Below are 20070 nucleotides of genomic sequence, written 5' to 3' on the forward strand. Positions count from 1 at the left end.
GGAGAAATCCACTCCAAAACCTTTTAAAATGTATTTTATGCTTTTCTTATCACAAAATGATTTGTTGTCAATTTCATTTTAAAGACACAAACAAAGCTTTCGAACGAAATGGACAACAATAATAACAACGGTAATTACCTGTGACTTTACCTGTGCAATAATTTATAACAAAGCACACGTCACGGTAAATTTAAATTAACAAGCAATGAAATTCCTAACTATTGAAATCACTTTATTTTATCACATGATTTGCTCTAGCCAATTAAGATCGTGAACAAAACGGTTCTTTTTACGTCTTTCCAACAATAAATTAGAACAGACAACAACAGTATTGGAGTAATGTGGTACATCACATGACATATTTTATAAAACATATTTCATATTTATCGCAAATCTTTGTACTTGACATCTGCCGACTTGTGACCAGCAACTGGATTAAAAACTTTCTCAGTATCTTTTGTGCGTGTTTTCCAAGAAAGAAAACCGTGAAGCTGGTCACTTACAGTTGTGAATGTCCGTCTGTTCTTCTCCACACTAACTTTTTGTTGTTTATTCGCGCCGTTACGTACGTAAAACGGAAATTAAAATAATTAGATATTAATTATATTAATTAATTAATTAGATATTAATGACAGTGTTAAATTTTGCGATGCTATCCATGAGACCAAAGACCGAGGCTTGCCCGTAAAAACGACACGTGCATTTACACTATTCTGACGCGCATGCAATTAACTTGAAAAGTCGGGTTATGTTGTAGTGCAAAATCCGAAAAGAAACTTCGTTTCCGAATTATCGCAGAAACAGCGCTTATAAAATACAGAGCATTTTTATAGGGGATATATTATAGACGTATTTGAAAAAAATTGTAAAAAAATCATTCACTTTGCCTGCCACAGACAGAGGGATGCACTTTTCGGATTATTATACAGAATGAAATTGTACCGGACAGAGTATTAAAAATTTAAATGATTTTTCACTAGAATTTACATTGACGGAATCCACTTTAGGTAACATTGCTCTTAATATATGTATCTTGTTATTTTCTTCAGTGTTAATAAAAAAAACAACGAAGAAAGTGGTGTCAAAACATTTCACTTTTTATGAACCAGGTTTTCCCTACTGGTATTATAGTATAGACTAGTCGTTAACCCGTGGAAAAATCCACGGGGTCGCACGTCCTTTATATATCGCATATTTTGTGTTTCCGTAGCACAACATTTTCCTCGCGCACAAATAGACAGACGGAATGCGGCTATTATTAAAAAGATGTCAAGGCTGAAATTTCACTAAAAGTAAAGAACTCGGCCTTCTTTTCAAACTCTTCAAAGATTATACCATGGAGGTAAAAAAGAATAGGACATACATCTTCTTTAGAACTATTAATATCATGCGTGATGCAAAAACAGGTGCCGCATTCAAAGTGAACGAACTCATCTTTAAATTTTCCCGCGGGGAGTTAGTTCGATTGTTTAAAAAGGAATTGTGATTGACCAATTAGGACCAACTGTCAATCAAATTAATTCATGCAAAAAGTCGCCAAGTGTTGTGTGTAGTAGCATTAGCTAACAAAAACTACCATCACAGTCCTTAAGAGATAACGTAATAAATAAAAATAAAGTTTGTCTGTTAGATATTTATTTACACGGTCTTACAATGTTAACAAAATCTTCCTTAGGATCTTGAGTACATCATTCTATAAAAACATTTCTCTCTTCACTCTATGGCCACATCACTTCTAGGCTAAGACAAAAGCGAAAGAAAAAAGCATGATTTTTAAGAAAGCATCTTAAATTAACGTTAATTTCAAATGCTTTCTAAAAGAGTATAGATAACCTTCGAGTCGGTGAGTTAATGAGTATGCCAGTCGCGAGTTGCGAGTTGGTGAGTTCAAAAAATATACGGCTGCCGTTTGTCATGTGGTTATTTTTCCGGACATTTTATTATTGTTATTAGCACGTTAACCCGTTTTTTCGCTGGAATAGTCCGAAATAGACATGGACTGCTGTCTGATGGGATATTAGCTCATAAAACGTTTTGCGCAAAAGGATAACATTATTTTATCTGCGCTGAACAGATTTGATGCACCTGCAAGATGTTTTTTATTTGAAAAAAAAGGTGACACGTGTTGAAGCGTTGTAAGTGTTTTTGTAACTCGTTATTTTTAAATTACTGTCCACCCCCTGTCACTGTTATCGCAAGCCACCTGTGGCACTTTTATACCCCTTTAAATACTACATTCTGATATCCAAATTCCATCCCACCATATACAAAAATAAAATATACATTGTCAAAAAAACAGCTAAAAAATTCGTTCAGTCTTCTCCTAATAGAAGTATCTGTTAATCGCCCCCCGGAATATTGGCCATATTGAAGAAAATCTTCTATGTTTAAATACAAGGTGGTAAAAGGTGATCACAGATACGTTTCTTGCTATTCGAAACTATGAAGGGAAGGGATAAAAGAATGCCGTATTCGATTAAAGGAAACACAGCATTAATTTTTAATGAGAGGAAAAAACATTATAATTTTTATATTCTTTGTTATATTTTTACAACTGTTCGCGACTTTTTACCACTTTTTCGAACTCGTCGCTTTGACATAATTGTGACTGAACGCCTTTCGTAGATCACGTCTAAAAATATAATGTGATGATGGTATTATTACTTCGTAAAATATAAACTCTACGGTGGAGAGCGACAAGGAGAGCGTATGCATATTTTTCCAGATGTTGGCATTCGGAAGATTTTACAACTCATCAGCTCACTGACTCACGCCTCGCCAACTCACCAACTTACACGACTAGAATATTTACCAAACTCTTTCTGAAAAATCATGCTTTTTTTTCTTTCGATACGAGATCTTAAATAAACAAAAATTTGTGCGCAGAAATAAAACAAAAGAATCATTCAGCAAATCAAAACATTCATAATGGCTCTTGCCCGCGTTTTTTACAGAAATTTGTACTTATAAGTATGATAAAAATAAAAGCCTATAAACTGTGCAAACATCAATGGATCGACTTGAAATTTTCAGAGACCTTTTCTTAAACATTAATTGAGCCATGGTTATAACGGCGTTACAACGGCGCATGTATATCTTATGTTTTAAGTCAGTTTTTTGCAACACATATATTCAATGTTTTTCGACTTCTCTCAAGAATACTAAAGTTTCTGCGTGCTTCTAATGTGTACATATCTTCTAAAGATGATTGGCTAATAAAATTCAGAAGCCACCTAGACCCCGCCTTCAGGGAATATGTATTTAAATGTATTAAAATTCAAAAACGTAAACAAACGCAAGTATGCCCAAATCTGTGTATCCAATGAACTTCGCATCTCGCATAATTTGAAAGGATACCGCTTTCAATAGAAATTTGAATAAAATTAAAATGGACGATTTTATGTTGTATTTACTTTTCTTTTATACCTCCATGGGAAGACCTATTGTTTCAGTGCATTGTGTTATTATATTGAATCCAATATATAATTTCGATCAACACAACAGGTCATGTAATCCGTTCATAAAGGCTGTCTCGAATCAATTTGTACTTTTGTTAAAACGTTTGTTTTCCAAAAATGGTTGTAATTAGTAGTTACGTCTCAAGGAGGTACTTTACGATTGGTTTATTTTAATTTCATTTTAAAGTAAGCCAAAAGTTATGTGTTGTGAGTCCGTAGTAGAAAAATAACAAGTTAACCAACGTTGAATATAAAAGATAAAAATAAAGGTGATTTATTTGAATTAATATACTACATAATGTTTGAAGTAAATGTCGTTGTGTTAAGCTGTTTTCTCTGGACAGAGCATTCGTTTTTTTACTGTTATCGAAAGGAATCATTCAATTTCACAAGGCAGTTTTTTATCCAAAACGTGAAAGATATTTTTGTTAGTAATAAATATAGTGGGAATAAAATTATTTTTTTGACGTGACGCTTGACTGTGCATGAAACGTATTATTACAACGAGTTGTGCGAGATCTAAAATTATTTTTTATACTGTAACAGTGCCGTATGTTTATATCTCTTTGGTATGTGTGTGCTAATATTACGCGGGAATAAAAAACCCACCAAATTATGACAATGTAAGGTCAAACATTGGTGCTGCTATGAACACAAATTATCACAATAGACTGGGAAAAGTACAGGTGCCACGACTTTATTTACGCAAAGCAATGTCGCGAAATTTCTGTAATAATAGCCGTCGTCTGTCTGTCCTGTTACGGAAACACGAAATGCGATATATAAGTAACAGGCGTCCTTCTAACTCAGCTCCCCGGCTGAGTTAGAAGGACACGCTACAGAAACACGAATCTCAAATGCGATACATTTTTATCCACTTTGTTGCGACAGGTAAATTTAAAGGACGGGCGAACCCATGGATTTTTTCACTGTCTAACGAATAGTCTGTTATATTACCCATATACGTCTGTCTGTCTGTCTTTCATGCAAAATGGTAACTGCAGTAACGAGACACACGAAATGCTGTAAATGAAAGAGAGGCAAACCCGTGGATTTCTCTACGGGCCACCGAAAAGCATATTCAGATTTATACATTTTCTGGAGAGACTCTGTTTATAGCGCTATTTTGTTATATCGCTTTTTTAGTTGTCCTAAGGATATTTTAATGTGCTCATCTTGAAATTTTACCCGCATCCTATATAACATACAAGGAAAACAACATCACTCACTGTCTTGCACCCTATTTTTGGATGTAAAATGTCTTTTTAGGTTCCATTTGCTATATCTCCCCCACGAAATCCAGTGTTTTGTCTGTTAGTTGAATTAAACAACGCACCTTAAAGTTGATTTTTACAGCAGTTCGGATACTCAGATTTTTTAATCTTAAGGCCCTTTTAGACGGCGAACTATTCGATAAATCATACATTAAGCTTACTAAATAAAAAATACTTAAAAGAATAATTAAGTGTATTGTACCAAAAATTATTGAAAAATTATTACCAGAAAAAAAGAATAGTTTAGTTTAGCTACGAATAAAATCAAAACGTTTTGATTTTGTTCAGCGATAGTTTAGCGAAGATCAAAGAATACCGTCATCCGATAGTACATCTGGCTCCAAATTTGACAACTTGAATAAAATTATCATGCTGTCTATTTTCACTTTTGAAGCAAAACTGCGCATTTAGGAAAGATAAAAAACACGGAGCGATTCAACGTTCTTTTGAAGAAAGGGTAAGTATGTATACTAAACTGTGCTAAGAATATGCTAAGGATATATCATGATGATTTATCAAGCCCTTTTAGACGATAAATTATTCGCGTAAAGTTACTAAATATCGTAACAGAAATATATGGTATTAATTTTATTTAAGTTTAAATACACTATAAGTTGTTCAATGAATTATTTCTCATCTATTGAGTTTGTTACGTCAAAGCGTCATTCATTCATTCTCAATCATTCTATTTAAAAGTGAAATTTTACATCATGATATAATTCTATAGCTACAAATTGCTAATTTGGAGTCCTTTTAGACGATGACCTGTTCCATAAAATATAAATCATGTTTAATAAAAGTAGAATACTCAACGGGTTAGTTATAGTGTTTGTTCCAGAAATTATTATAAAATTAAAACCTGAAGTGAAAATATTTGAAGGAAAAGTAAGTACATTTAACTGTGGTAGTAAAAATATGCTAAGGATATATCATGTTGGTTTCAAAAAGTTGAAACGAAAAAACAATACAACAAAATCGTGCATATGGATTCTTAGAAAGTGTTTGGATTTAAACTGTAAAGTAGCAGTATTTTAAGGCGTGAGTATACAAAAAATATGTCATATTTTAAAATGATATTAATTCACTAAAACTTTATTTTGATACATTAATGTATATATTTTTAAAAACCTCATATGATCTATATAATAATACGCCAGTTCCGTGTGTCTGTCTGTCACTTTTGCAAAGGGGATTACATTTTTCAAAATTTTCTTTAACAAATTCTATAAAACATCGCCTATAAAATTGTTCTGTAATTTACCAAACTTTACCGATAAAATAGTATTGACGTCAAAGGAAAGTTAATTAAGATTAGTGAAGCCATTACAATGCACTTAAAACTTTGAGGCCAAATAACTTGGAAACGAGGTGGTGACGTCAATGTTTTTTCACCGCGTGGGTAACTAGGGACAACCTGGGACCAATTTGGGTAAGTTTTCCAAACCTGGGTCCCCGAATCCGTTTCGGAATGGACGGTTTGATGACGTCATCAAAAAACCTTTAAACCTTGATATCTCTGCAACCGTTTGTCAAAGATACATGATCATATACATTTTCTTGATCAGCATTTCAAGATCTATACGATGAAGGCAACAGGTATACAAATTTCTAAAAAAATATATTTATTTTGTATTTGCACTGCTGACGTCAGCAAAAAACTAAAACAACCTATTTTTCCATTGTCCTTCTGCCTAAGTGGATTACTCCACGGGATTTATCGACTAGTCTATATAATAATACGCCAGTTCCGTGTGTCTGTCTGTCACTTTTGCAAAGGGGATTAAGTTCTTTACAATTTTCTTTACCAAATTCTATAAAACATCGCCTATAGAATTGTTCTGTAATTTACCAAACTTTAACGTTAAAATAGTATTGACGTCAAAGGAAAGTTAATTAAGATTAGTGAAGCCATTACAGTGCACTTAAAACTTTGAGGCCAAATAACTTGGAAACGAGATGGTGACGTCAATGATTTTTCACCGCGTAGGTAACTAGGGAGCACCTAGGACCAATTTGGGTAAGTTTCCCAAACCTGGGTCCCCGAATCCGTTTCGGAATGGACGGGTTGATGACGTCATCAAAAAAACCTTCAAACCCCAATATCTCTGCAACCGTTTATCCACAGTACATGATCCTATACATTTTCTTAATCAGCGTTTCAAGATCCATACGATTAAGGCAGCGGGTATACAAATTTCTTAAAAAAATATTTTGTGTTTAGACAGGTCTCTGCTGACATCATCAAAATTTTTAAACCCCTCTATCTCATTAACCGTTTATCAAAAGCACATAATCATATACATTTATTTGATCAGCGCTTTAAGCTCTACACAATGGAGGCAACGTGAAAACAAGGTTCTGATTATTTTTTTTTGTCGATGGGTTGCTGACGTCATCAGAATTTTTATTCTGCCTTTAGTGGATTTTTCCACGGGCTTTATCGACTAGTCTATGTAATAATACGCCAGTTCTGTCTGTCTGTGACTTTTACAAAGTGGATAAAATTTCTTTGATAAAGTCTATAAAATATCGCTTATCAATATGTTCCGTAAATTAGCAATCTTTGACGTTAGAGCAATAATGACGTCAAAGGGAAGTATATTAAGATTAGTGAAGCCATTGCATTGCACTTTTAAATTTAAGGCTAAATAACTTGGAAACGGGTGGAAATAACTGACGTCATCTCCTGCGTGGGTAACTAGGGACTACCTGGGACCAATTTGGGTAAGTTTCCCAAACCTGGGTCCCCGAATCCGTTTCGGAATGGACGGATTGATGACGTCATCAAAAAACCTTTAAACCTTGATATCTCTGGCAACCGTTTGACAAAAGTACATAATCCTATGCATTTTCTTCGTCAGCGTTTTAAGATCTATACGATGAAGACAACAGGTATACACATTTAAACAAAAACCCGTCCTTATATCTCTTGAAAAAAAAATTCTAAATTTTTAATGGATAGGTTGCTGACGTCATCAAAATTTTTATCCTGCATCAGTGGATTTTTCCACTTATCGACTAGTTTCCTATATAATGGTATAGAATTTATCAAGAACAAATAAGGTTTAAAAAGTTTTAAATGCCAATACTACCAAGTATCTTGGAAGTTTTCGTTCTTTTTTCTTCTTTATTTTTTCTTTTATTTGAATCAGCAATCAACATCTTCAAAATAATTTGTCTTTTGCGTTTGTGTCTTTCAACTAAAAACGAAATCACCGAGTTAAACGTATTACATGTTCAAGTCCAAATCTTTTAAAGTATAGAGTTTGCTTACTCAAATAAATTTACTCAACGCTATTTTGAGCAAGAACGGTTTATAAGAGACGGATAAAAAACGAACCCCTCTGTTACAAATGAGGTCCCATCTACAAAACTACTAGGTTCTCATGTTTGCTGTTTTTTGAGATCACAAAACAATAATCTAAAAACGATTTTAAAATATTTTTTTAATATTGTTCTCTTTTAGAGATATTTTTACTAGCTATTATATTTTTCCCTACAATTTTTAACCTATAGATTGATAGATAGATAGACAGATATATATTTCGCCTATAATAAAAAGTTGCACCAGCGCTAATTGTTCACAATAAGATGGCAGAAGCAAGTAGAAAGCAGTGAGCCTTATTACTAAGCCCCTAGTTGTTGAGTATTACATGCTAATAAATGCTACGGTACATTCATAATACTATTTACAATCTCAAACATAAAATATATATTTATATAAATGAGTCGTCCTAAGTTAATAGTATTTCCTACACACCCTCACACATTACAAACACCATTTTTTGTTTTTGTACTAAAAATATTTGCTTAAATTAATATTACAGGTACGAATTGCTAACTTAGACACATGTTAAAACGTATTATATATATTTCAATATCCTCAATCAAAAATGAATTCCACAGCTGGAGTCCTCTATGTCGAATTTAAAAAGAACCAGACTTTAAAACAGTTTTTGTAACAGTAAAGTTACTTCTGGCATACCTGGTATTATATCTAGCTACGTTTAAAAGATAAAGAAATGTTTGAATGTTTAATTCAAGTATATTCAGAACATCAATCTTGCCAAGCAGTGTTTCACCAGAGGTATATCTGTGTACACCAAAAATTATTCTACATCCATGTTTTTGTTGACTGTATAATTTTTGCAATTTACTGCTATTGGTACTTGCCCATACAATGTTACAATACGTTTTAAATACGAAATATAAATTACGTAAACAATGGAGGTTTATATATGGTTTAGCTTTAGGAAGCTTAAAGCTTAGAATTAGCTTAAAAACTTTATAGAAGAGGTGCAAAACGTAGGGGGTATTCTCTTAAGAAAAAAGGCTAAAAAACATGGTAAGTTTAAAAGTACCGCTATAGTTTAAAGACATTGTAACATGAAAATGTTACATAAAAAAACTTACCGTGTAAACAGGAAAGATATACAACTGTCTTTCAATTTTATAAGTTTTTTAAAAGTTGGACATGTTCAACTTTTGCTAAGTTTTTTCTATTGAAATTAACAGAATGATTAATGAGCTATCGTTTAAACTAAATATTTGAGCTGTATCAGAAAAGTAATTCACAATACAACATGAAAACCGGTTAGTTTAGTATCTGCTTTCTTTCAACAGTGAAGCTTTGAGGAAATATTTGTGATCGTCTTGTCGTTAAATGGTGGCAGGTAGAACAATGGCTGTCTCATGAAGAAAAATGCCTTCATATCCTTGAACTTTATGACAACTTTGTTTCATTTTTTTAAACGTTTGGTAGTGTAGTTACGTTTGATACGTTTTAGTGGTGAAAGGTTGGATTTATATTAATATATCCAGTGAATGTCAAGACAAGCATCGAAATCATTTTTAGTTACTTATTAGTTGAGACGATATTACATCGGTTCTCTGGCCATTTTCTCAAAGCACTGGCGCAGCAAGAAAAATTTCAGGTTTCGCCTACACTTTCTATTTACATTTCAGGTTTGACTTATCGAGTAATTCTAACGAGTAATTGTTCGAGTTACTGGAATATAGAAATATGATTTCATTGTATCTCAATGTTTTTTTAGGTTGTACGATCGTTGATATGGGTCACTGTTTCAAATCGCCACATCTAAAGGAGTCATTTGGGCGTAAACGATTTGCTCTTGTTATTGTTTCGATTCAACTCGTGCTGATATGTTATTACGTGAGATATTTTTCCGACTGGAGGCAGCATATGATATCATTTAGAACGCCCTTAATGCTTTTTATCAACTATACCGAGGTGGTACAGAACGATATTTACAGAGAGAAACTGGAACAAAACTCTTCGCCAAAGTTAATAGAAATCCCTTATATAAGAAATAATTCTTATTTAGCAAATTTTCATATCAAACCGAATGGAAATAAGAAGAATGTCACTTTATTAGTTATTGCATCAACTGGACCAAGAAGATACGACAGAAGAGCCACTATACGTAAAACATGGTGGCAACAATGCAAACCTACAGGAAAGGTAAGGATAACACATTTTCGTATCAGGCTTTTAGCAGGCAAAGTCGCTTTAAGTAGGGAAGAATGGGGATGTTTTTACCCAAAGGTGCTGCCAGGGTTGGCTCTGCAGAAATTTCTACCACACAAACCGGTTAGAGGTCATTAGATGGCACCAAATGAACTCACAATACTATATTTAAAGTGCGCTGGAGTGGAGACTCGAACATGAAACCTTATGATTACATGCTGAACGCGCGATAATTATACCATCTCCGGTAATAAAAGTATTTCAAAAAGTTGATTATTTAATTGTTACGTTAATTGAACAGCTGCGTTTGCTTCGAATAAATTGTAAAGGACGGTTCCGGTATACGTATAAGTATGTTTTCTTGCCTTTAGGTGGTACCGGAATGTATATTTATGACAGATAAACTTGCTGAAAATCAAGAATTCTATAATATTATCAAAAACGAATCTCGTACATACCATGACATGCATTTTCAAAACTTGTCTGGTGGTGTAGAGTTTGGTAAAAGGTTTTTGTATCATATGGTGTACGCAGTAACGAATTATAATTTCGATTATTTTTTAAGAATGGACGACGATTACTTTTTCTGCATGGAAAAGTTTCTTCACGAAATTCCAGTCCCAATGGAAAAATATTTTCACTGGGGGTGGGTACATAATGTTCCTGGTATAACACGTCCAGAAGAAAGCATGATTTTATTTTCAAGGGATGTTATAGAATTATTTTTATCACAAGACCCTAACAAAATGTTATGTCATCCATTGGCAGATCAGATGGTAGCTGCATGGTCAAACTATATCAACATGACGTATTTGTTTAGGCATGATTCCAGATTACATCATGATCCCCCGGTGCGTGATTTGCCAAACATTAAGAATAGTAAAAATGTTTGCGATAGATTCATTGGTGTTCATGGTGCTTATCCCAATGAAATGAAAACTTTGTGGAATAACAGAGGCAAACAGAGTATTTATACTACCTTGAAACACAATTCTCATATTGTGACTATCCAAAGACCATTCAGATGGCAACTGTTCGATCATACTTGGCAGTATGAACCAAAACCATGTGTTTCAAATCCTTCTTGGAATACTTCAAAGCTGTTTGTAACGAAGGGGTCCTATTCAGGTCGGCAAGGTGAGGACAAAGAACATCATTGAAAAAAGCTTCTACCTTACTATGTTAACACACAAATGGACGTTAGAATTATTAAAAGCTAAGTGATCATATTCTTCTTCTTCATAGATAACAATTGCAAAACTAAAATATTCAATCTGAAATATAAACATAAAAATCAAAAGTTGATAAAAGTGTTATAAAAAGAAATAGGGTTAAAATTTTGGTCAAGAAAAAATGTTGTTCTATGATAACTTCAGTATCTTTAATTTATTTTTATATAGTATGTAGAGCTGTATATATGATTGACTTATTGATCACTTGTGTATTTTATTATCCAACTAGTAATTTAAACCCGTAGAAGAATCCACTTAAATTAGCGTGCTTCTTCTCACAAAAAGGTTTGTTGATACTTTCCTTAAGAAGGCTGAAAAAATGTTTTGAATGAAATCCCATGGAGGAATCCACTCCAAAACCCTTTAAAATGTATTGTATGTTTTTCTTATCACAAAATGATTTGTTGCCAATTTTATTTAAAAGACAAAAACAAAGCTTTCGAACGAAATGGACAACAATAATAACAACGTTCATTACCTGTGACTTTACCCGTGCAATAATCTATAACAAAGCACCGTCACGGTAAACTTAAATTAGCAAGCAATAAACTTACCAACTAATGAAATCATTTTATTTTATCGCATGATTTGCTCTAGCCAATTAAAATCGTGAACACAACGGCATTTATACTATTCTGGCGCACATGCGTATAACTTGCGAAGTCGGGTTACATTGTAGTGGAAAACATGAAAAGAAACTTTGTTTCCGAATTACCGCAGAACGTCGGAAACAGCGTATATAAAATACGCAATATTTTTCTAGGGAATGTATTATAGACGCTTTTAAAAGAAATTGCAAAAAATATAATCCACTTTGCTTGTCACAGAAAAACGGACACACTCTCCGTATTATTATATACAATCGAATTGTACTAGAAAGAGAATTAAAAATTTAAATAACTTTTCACTAAATTTTACATCGACAGAAACAAATTTAGGTGACATTGCTCTTAATATATGTATCGTGTTATTGTCTTTGGTGTTAATTCCAGTGTGTGTGTTAAATGACATTTGTTTTTGGAAGAAATTTAAAATGCAAAAAAAACGAAGAAAGGGGTGTTAAAAATTTCCACGTTTCTTCATTGGAACCAGGTTTATGTAAGAATGTCAAGGTTGAAATTTCCTTAAAAGCATAGAACATTCCCGGCCTGAATTTCTTGAAAGATTATCTCTTTAAATAATAACCATTGTCTGTCTGTCTGTGTGTCCGCGAAAGCTGCGTCACGTTACGGAAACACGAAATTTTCTCAATTGTGCACCAATACCAAATGCGATATATATTAACCGACTTTGTTTCGACTGCTCGCATGTAGTATACCAATCACGACGCTCTATTCTTTAAAACAATCCAAGATTTTCAATTAAAAAAAAATCTAAGATTTTTGCGGCTGGACGAACGCCATTTTAATTTTGAAAGTGGTGATGTGTGGTCAGGTTTGCAGGCTTTTTATCTTCTGAAAGGTTTATATGTTGTTACGTTTTCTAGCCACGTACAACCTCGTCCCCAGGACTATTTGCTTTTCAACGGCGCTGCGCTTTCTGATAGTTCTAGCGAAATTTATGACGCCACAGTAAAAGGGGCTGGGAACGAGCTTGAGCCACGTACAGATCTTAAACGCATCAGTTTTAGAATTTTTGGTTAGGAACATAGATTTTGCCAGCTAGCTACCTAGAGCCTTACTTAATACTATTCTGTATGGTACAAGAGCTTTTTATCCTAGCCAAAATTTATTTTTATGTTGAGGCTTTGGCTATTTAGCTAGCTCCTAGTGAAAGTATAAAATGCAGTTTGGTTACAACAATGTTCTTAAGCAATAATTCCTATGCTAAATGCAGTTAGCTAGGTAGCTACATTTTTTAATAATTTCCTGAAAACTTTTTCTGAAAATGAAATGGCTGAGCGATTGTTTTAGCTGGAGGGGTAACGACAGGCTGTTTCCAGTGTTTTTACTTAAACCGAAGCTGCAATAAAGTTTTTCTACAAAAGGGTATTACGCCTATACGCCTGTTCAACTCTGTTTAACCATGGAGATATAATATAAGAAATATATTATATCTCTATGGTGTAACTGTACTAAGCGCTTAGCGCAGTTAACAACAGACTGTTTTTTTTATAAAAAAAATGTTACGCCTATGCGCCTGTAATGAGGGGTCAGCCCACAGTGACAATTAATTTTTAAACTTTCTCTGTGATCACGGCTGTACTGATGTAACACCTTTTTACTGTACTAAGCACGCAGCCTTGTGTTAGCAATGGACTGTTTCTTGTGTTGTTATTTAAACAGTGTGTGAGAAGTTTTAGTTTTAAAAGGGTATTATCCCTATACGCCTGCACAACACCGATTAACTGTATTAAGCGCTCAGCCTGGTGTCACGAATAATTTTTTGCTATGATGGAGTAACAGTGGTTTGTAAACTCTTATTTCAGCTATCGTTGCGGAAAAGTTATTTTTTTTAACTATCTTAAAATCGCAACTCTATAATGGTGTATGCCTTCACTTGATTTACGACATACCAAATACCTGTACAATGCACTCCACCTGATCGTATTGTGGCTCAACCGGGCGGCTTGACGCCGGGTTTCCCGGCTATCTCTTTAATAATAGCCGTATTTTGAAGTTTCAAAAATGCGCACTAATATTTTTTTGTCCACTTTGTTGCGACAGGAAAACTCAAAGGACGGGCGAGCCTGTGGATATTTCCATCGGCTGCCGATAACGAGTCCAGAATATTACGGCGAAAGAATTATTTTAGAAACATGCCTTTTTTTCAATAACCTCTTTTTCGCATTGTACCTTTTTCGAGTTGTTTAAAATTCTCCTGCAAATTTATCAAAATAATATGAAATTCGGTTTAAACATGGGGTGTAGAAAAACAATAGTTCCGCAATTTTAATAAAATTTCTTTCTTTCAGACACTCTGTAAATGGAGGATATTCTAAAGATTGTCAATTAGCTTTGACCTATCAAATAAAACTATTTAAAACACGTCAATAAAACTTCTGATATATTAATTTTTATGCATATGTTACGGGAAATATGATTAAATTGGAAATTATGCTTATTTTTGGGATATTACGTGTTGGGCTTTTATTATTATGCATAATAACCAATTAAAAATGCATAATCCCTTATTTTATCGCATCACCGTAACATACATATTGTGTAGATACTTTAAAGGTATAAACTGTCGCGGTTTTTGGGCAAAATCGCAAAAGTTTCGTTTCATGAAATATTTGATTACTATAAATCGCAAAACTTAATTCTTGCAAAATAATAGACCCAGAGAGATTTCACTAGAACACATGGTATTGGGATATAAATCGCACAAGGACATGAGAAACGCAGGGTGAAGGTCGTGGAGGTTAGCGAACATTTTTTGGTGACAAACTTCCTAAATAGCAATGCATTTGAAATCTGTTAATTTGCTTTTTTTTTCACTTTACTTTCATTTATACATATTTTCTTGAAAAAGTGATAAGTGATACCCATAAAGTCGCGAAAAGCCAGTTTTTACCACTAAAGTATATAACTATCTAAAATATGAACAATTTAAAGCTAAAAATGACATAGTTACTGAACTGAGAAGAAATTTATATTTAAAAATATTGGGCGAATTTCTGAACTTAAACCTTAAAAGCCTGAACTGTTTTATGGATACCTAACACTGGTGCAAATTTGAGAAAATCTAAAAGTATGACCTGGGATGCACTTGTTAACTCTTGCTAAAAGAACCCATCACCTTTATCCAGCTATTTAGATTCCTTTCGTTGCCTACGAGATAAATAAATATAAATAAATATAAAACTCAAATAAATTATACAGCTACATAAATAAAATTTCTATCTAACTTGACAACAGTGGATTAGGCAATAAAATGATCAAATTATCAAACTTCCGCTTCGTTAAAAGATGTTCCACTAGAACCCTTCTTTCATGATCAAGCTATACAAAGAAAACTAATGCTGCAGGCTCCTTCAATTACTCACAAAATAAACCAAAAAAGCCCAAAATGTTAGCCGAAAATGAATAATAAGTTGATTCACTTTTATAATATATATAAACAAACTTTATATATATATATATATATATATATATATATATATATATATATATATATATATATATATATATATATATATATATATATATATATATATATATATATATATATATATATATATATATATATATATATATATATATATATATATATATATATATATATATATATATATATATATATATATATATATATATATATATATATATATATATATTTATAACTTTATACAAATGTGTATATATACCTTAACTTTTGATTTATACAAATAAAACACTCTCTCTAACAACAAATAAAAATAAACAATAGCTCAATAAAATTAACTAGTTTGAAAAAATCTGACTGCTCGACTCTTTTGTTCGTTAAAAAACCATAGTGCTATTATAGACCATAGTTCGTTAAAAAACCATAGTTCGTTAAAAAACCATAGTGCTATTACACTTTTCAGCAACAAAATTTGTTAGTGCAGTGTATTATTGATGTTGCTCCACTTTTGTCGGCAAAAAAAAATGTTTGATTGGAACTTTAAAAAATTCAAACTGTCAATGGAACTGGAGTTTCTTATCAGGGTTGTTTTCTGCATGTTTAAGACAGCTTTATTAAGTCCTCTGCAGTTCCAAGGAGGCTTTTTTTCTATCGCTTCCTATATCTATCCTAACATTATTCGGTTGTACGTTTAGCTACTGGCTATGGCGTGGCTTTTTATGTTCCTTGTCCTCACCTTGTCGACCTGAATAGGAGCCTTTCGTTACAAACAACTTTGAAGTATTCCAAGAAGGGTTTGAAACACATGGTTTTGGTTCATACTGCCAAATATGATCGAACAGTTGCCACCTAAATGGTCTTTGAATAGCAACAATATGAGAATTGTATTTCACGGTCGTATAAATACTCTGTTTGCCTCTGTTATTCCACAACGTTTTCATTTCATTGGGATAAGCACCATGAACACCAATGAATCTACCGCAAATATTCCTACTATTCTTAATATGTGGTAAATCACGTACCGGGGGATGATGATGTAACCTGGAATCATGCCTAAATAAATACGTCATGTTTATATGGTTTGACCATGCAGCTATCATCTGATCTGCCAATGGATGACACAACATTTTGTTAGGGTCTTGTGATAAAAATAATTCTATAACATCCCTTGAAAATAAAATCATGCTTTCTTCTGGACGTGTTATACCAGGAACATTATGTACCCACCCCCAGTGAAAATATTTCTCCATTGGGACTGGAATTTCATGAAGAAACCTTTCCATACAAAAGTAGTAATCGTCGTCCATTCTTAAGTAATAATCGAAGTTATAATTCGTTACTGCGTACACCATATGATATAAAAATCTTTTACCAAACTCTACACCACCAGATAAGTTTTGAAAATGCATATCATGGTATGTGTCGGATTCATTTTTAACAATGTCATAAAACTCCTGACCTTTAACACGCTCATCTGTTATGAAGATACATTCTGGTATTACCTAAGAAAAATAATATTAGACTGTATCAGAAAATATCTAATCATGCGAAATGTGCTTAAAGTTGGTGAAAACAGATAAACTTTATTTTGCTTGAATAAAAAAGAAATCCTAAAATTTTCGCAACAGCATCTAAAGCATCAAACAAAATACTTCTGGAGCAAGACTTTTATTCATTTCAAGAAATTTCGTGAATGCTATTTAATGTTTTATACCCTTCAGTTTTATTACAGTAAAGTAGATTTCTCAACAGGTTGTACAACTCGTCTACACATAACATTTCCCAGAATGATCAATGCTTTGGTAAAAAATTTTATGCTGATAACTTATAAGCTCCAGTTTTATATCATCGAGTAAAGCAAAAAGATTTCTTATGATTTCTCCATTACCAAGTAAATGGCTTTGAGCCTTCATAAGTAATATGCCCACAGCCATCAATTACTTCTGTAAAAGTTGCACCATTCTAATCTACTTAGAAATGAATATGTAATATTGTAGATGACAATGCTAGAAGGATCAGGTTTAGTATAAACTTAGTCAAAAACTGATGGAAAAGTTCACTCAATGCAAGAAGGCATACCGTTAAAAAAATACAATTTTCATGATGTCAGCAATAACCCTATTCTCAACAAATTTCTTATATTTTCAACCCCTATGGGAATATCAAACAGTAATGAAGATAATGTGCAGAATGATTTTTTATTTTGCAAGAAGAAGACATTGGGGTAATATTATGTTCTGTTATGAAGAACTTAAACCAATAATAGAGTTCGTTGACAGATCTTCGAAAAAGTGCAAGAATGAAAGGTATGAGTCGTACAAGTATGTTAAACCATAATGTAAATCTGTCTGGAGAGTTTGCAGCAGCGTTTTATTATAGGCGTGATGTCCTTTTCAACAAATAACATAATAAATTTAAAAATCAAGCCTTTACTTTCGTTAAATCTAAGAGGCTGATTATGTCAAATTGCAGTCACAGTCAGACTGGTTTCCTTGGTGCTTTCAATTGGTATACAAAGTGAATTTCCTACAAACCTTCAACAGTAGAAATCTTAATTAAACAAAACTTATAAGCTCAACAAAATCAGTATCAGTTCCATCTATGTAAACTGGTTTCTAACAAGTAAAAATGTATCTACAAAACAATTTACTATGTAAATTTTAAACACAAGTATAGTTCATGCTTTGAATTTAGAATGGCGGTAATATAATTGCCTAAGTGGATTTTGCCAATTTGTAACAGCAAAATATAAATTTAAATACTGGTTGAGTAACTTGTGAATAAATTTCACATAATTAAAAAACATATTTTTTAAGAAACAAAATTTTGATGAGATCAGCAATCACCTTGTCCTTTTATACAAACAATGATTTTGTGCTTTAACCTTTAAGGAAATAGGGTTTAAGGATTTTTGATGGCGTCATTTACCTGCAAATTGTAAAAGGAGTTGTTTTAGCCTTAGTGGACTGGTCCACTTTTGGTCTCAAGTGGCTTTAAAGTTAGTGCAATGCGATGGCTACACTAATTTTAATTAACTTAATAATGTGAGATTATTTTATTAACTTTAAAAAAAGAGCCTATTTGTCAGCTAATAAATAGGACATAATAATTAAATAATTCTTTTAGTAGTGCTTAGTAGTTTAGTAGTGTATTATCACGATAGAAATCAATCAACAATAAAAATATTTCTTTTCACCTTCTTTCTAAAATTTAACTCCAAAAATCTTTCAAAATGTGTAAATATTTTGCAAATTTAATAATAATGTAACATAATTTGTAAAACTTTTCTTACCTTTCCTGTAGGTTTGCATTGCTGCCACCATGTTTTACGTATAGTTGCTCTTCTATCGTATCTCCTTGGTCCAGTTGATACAATAACCAATAAAGTTACATTTTTCTTTTTTCCCTTTGGTTTAATATTGAAATTAGCTAAGTACGGATTACTTTTTATATAAGGAACTTCTTCTTCAATTTCTTTTATGTTTCTTTCTGTGCTTTTGTATTTGACAAACAGCAGTAATGGTGCACCTATTGATTTAATATGCTGTCCCCATGTTGATAAATATTTGCAGTAATAAATGAACAAAACAATTTGAACTGCAAGTATAACAGCTGTCCCTTTTTTACATGTGATAGCTTTTTTAGAATTTTCAAGCGTCATATCAGCATCATTCCATGTAATAATAATGCATCTTAAAAAAAATGTTCAGTTATACACAGCTGAAAAACATAATCTCGGTCCGCTGCAAATAAACTTTAAAATACAGTAACATGTCAAAGTAAATTCCAGGAGTTTGCCAGGTTTTTTGACCTTTCTTCAGGAATGCAGTTTGACAAAACTGAGAATAAGAGTGTAGTGGCCACTGTAATAAAAGGGAAGGGCTATATCTTATTGACATGACCCACTTTGACACACTATTGTTGGGTCTAACAAGTTTGAGTATTATCTTTAAATGCCAAAATTAGCCTTGTTTTATATGAACTTTAAACAAAGCTAAATTATACATTCAAATAAATTTCTGTTATATATTGTGATATTTACTTTTGACATCATAAATTTCATGAGTATACAAAAGGGTAATACGATGGTAGGAAATATTTAATACACTCAATCATAGTGCTATGTTTTTCCAAAAAGATGCATGTGCAGAAATTAAGGTAAGGAAAACATTAATGCAGAAAAAAAACATGGCCAGCAGAGCAAAAAAAGAAAAATATTGACTAACTGCTGGGTTAAAGGATGCATGAACAGCCAATACTCCTTGCAAAAATGAAAATAGACTAAATGTTAGAGGGTTTATGTGATCATTTGTGCTTCTGCAAAGCACCGTTCGCAAGGCACTATAATTTGAACCATAGGTTGAAATTATAGTTAAAAGATTGCTTTCTCAAAGCATATGATCCGATGTCTACTTTGCGTAATCGTTTCCGAAAGTTACTTTGCTAAGCATAAAAGTGACAACAAAGATTGTGCATGGATGCTGTGCTTGGAGAGGTACGTGAAAAAAGCCAAGCTTTAAATGCATGTTTTATTTGTGTGAATGTTAAAATAAAATTGTGCCAGTACAGCA

The 20070-nt window shown here is 32.7% G+C and overlaps 2 protein-coding genes and 1 long non-coding RNA gene across 5 annotated transcripts; 1 reads left to right on the forward strand and 2 right to left on the reverse strand.

Moving 5' to 3' along the window:
- Positions 1-1560: 1560 nt before the first annotated feature.
- Positions 1561-9488, reverse strand: LOC130640983 (uncharacterized). The gene is made up of 3 exons (XR_008982418.1): positions 9146-9488; positions 7825-7932; positions 1561-2632 (listed from the first exon to the last, which is right to left on the reverse strand). It is a non-coding gene; the product is annotated as an uncharacterized LOC130640983 (long non-coding RNA).
- Positions 3609-11653, forward strand: LOC130640913 (uncharacterized). 3 transcript variants are annotated; one of them, XM_057447530.1, is made up of 4 exons: positions 3644-3727; positions 5021-5189; positions 9787-10214; positions 10592-11653. In XM_057447530.1, the coding sequence occupies exons 3-4, from the start codon at positions 9804-9806 to the stop codon at positions 11378-11380; spliced, it is 1200 nt and encodes a 399-aa protein (XP_057303513.1). In that variant the 5' UTR covers positions 3644-3727; positions 5021-5189; positions 9787-9803; the 3' UTR covers positions 11381-11653. The 3 variants fall into 3 exon arrangements, with proteins under 3 accessions (XP_057303506.1, XP_057303513.1, XP_057303521.1); XM_057447523.1 differs by lacking the exon at positions 5021-5189 and having other exon boundaries at positions 3609-3727; XM_057447538.1 differs by lacking the exons at positions 3644-3727; positions 5021-5189 and adding an exon at positions 5491-5617.
- Positions 11654-15741: 4088 nt separating this feature from the next.
- Positions 15742-19738, reverse strand: LOC130640990 (uncharacterized). The gene is made up of 2 exons (XM_057447617.1): positions 18792-19738; positions 15742-17001 (listed from the first exon to the last, which is right to left on the reverse strand). Exons 1-2 carry the CDS (start codon positions 19158-19160, stop codon positions 16195-16197), a joined length of 1176 nt encoding a protein of 391 aa, XP_057303600.1. The 5' UTR covers positions 19161-19738; the 3' UTR covers positions 15742-16194.
- Between the last annotated feature and the right edge of the window lie 332 nt (positions 19739-20070).

The sequence above is a fragment of the Hydractinia symbiolongicarpus genome, chromosome 1, assembly GCF_029227915.1.
Source record: "Hydractinia symbiolongicarpus strain clone_291-10 chromosome 1, HSymV2.1, whole genome shotgun sequence".
Lineage (NCBI taxonomy): Eukaryota > Metazoa > Cnidaria > Hydrozoa > Anthoathecata > Hydractiniidae > Hydractinia > Hydractinia symbiolongicarpus.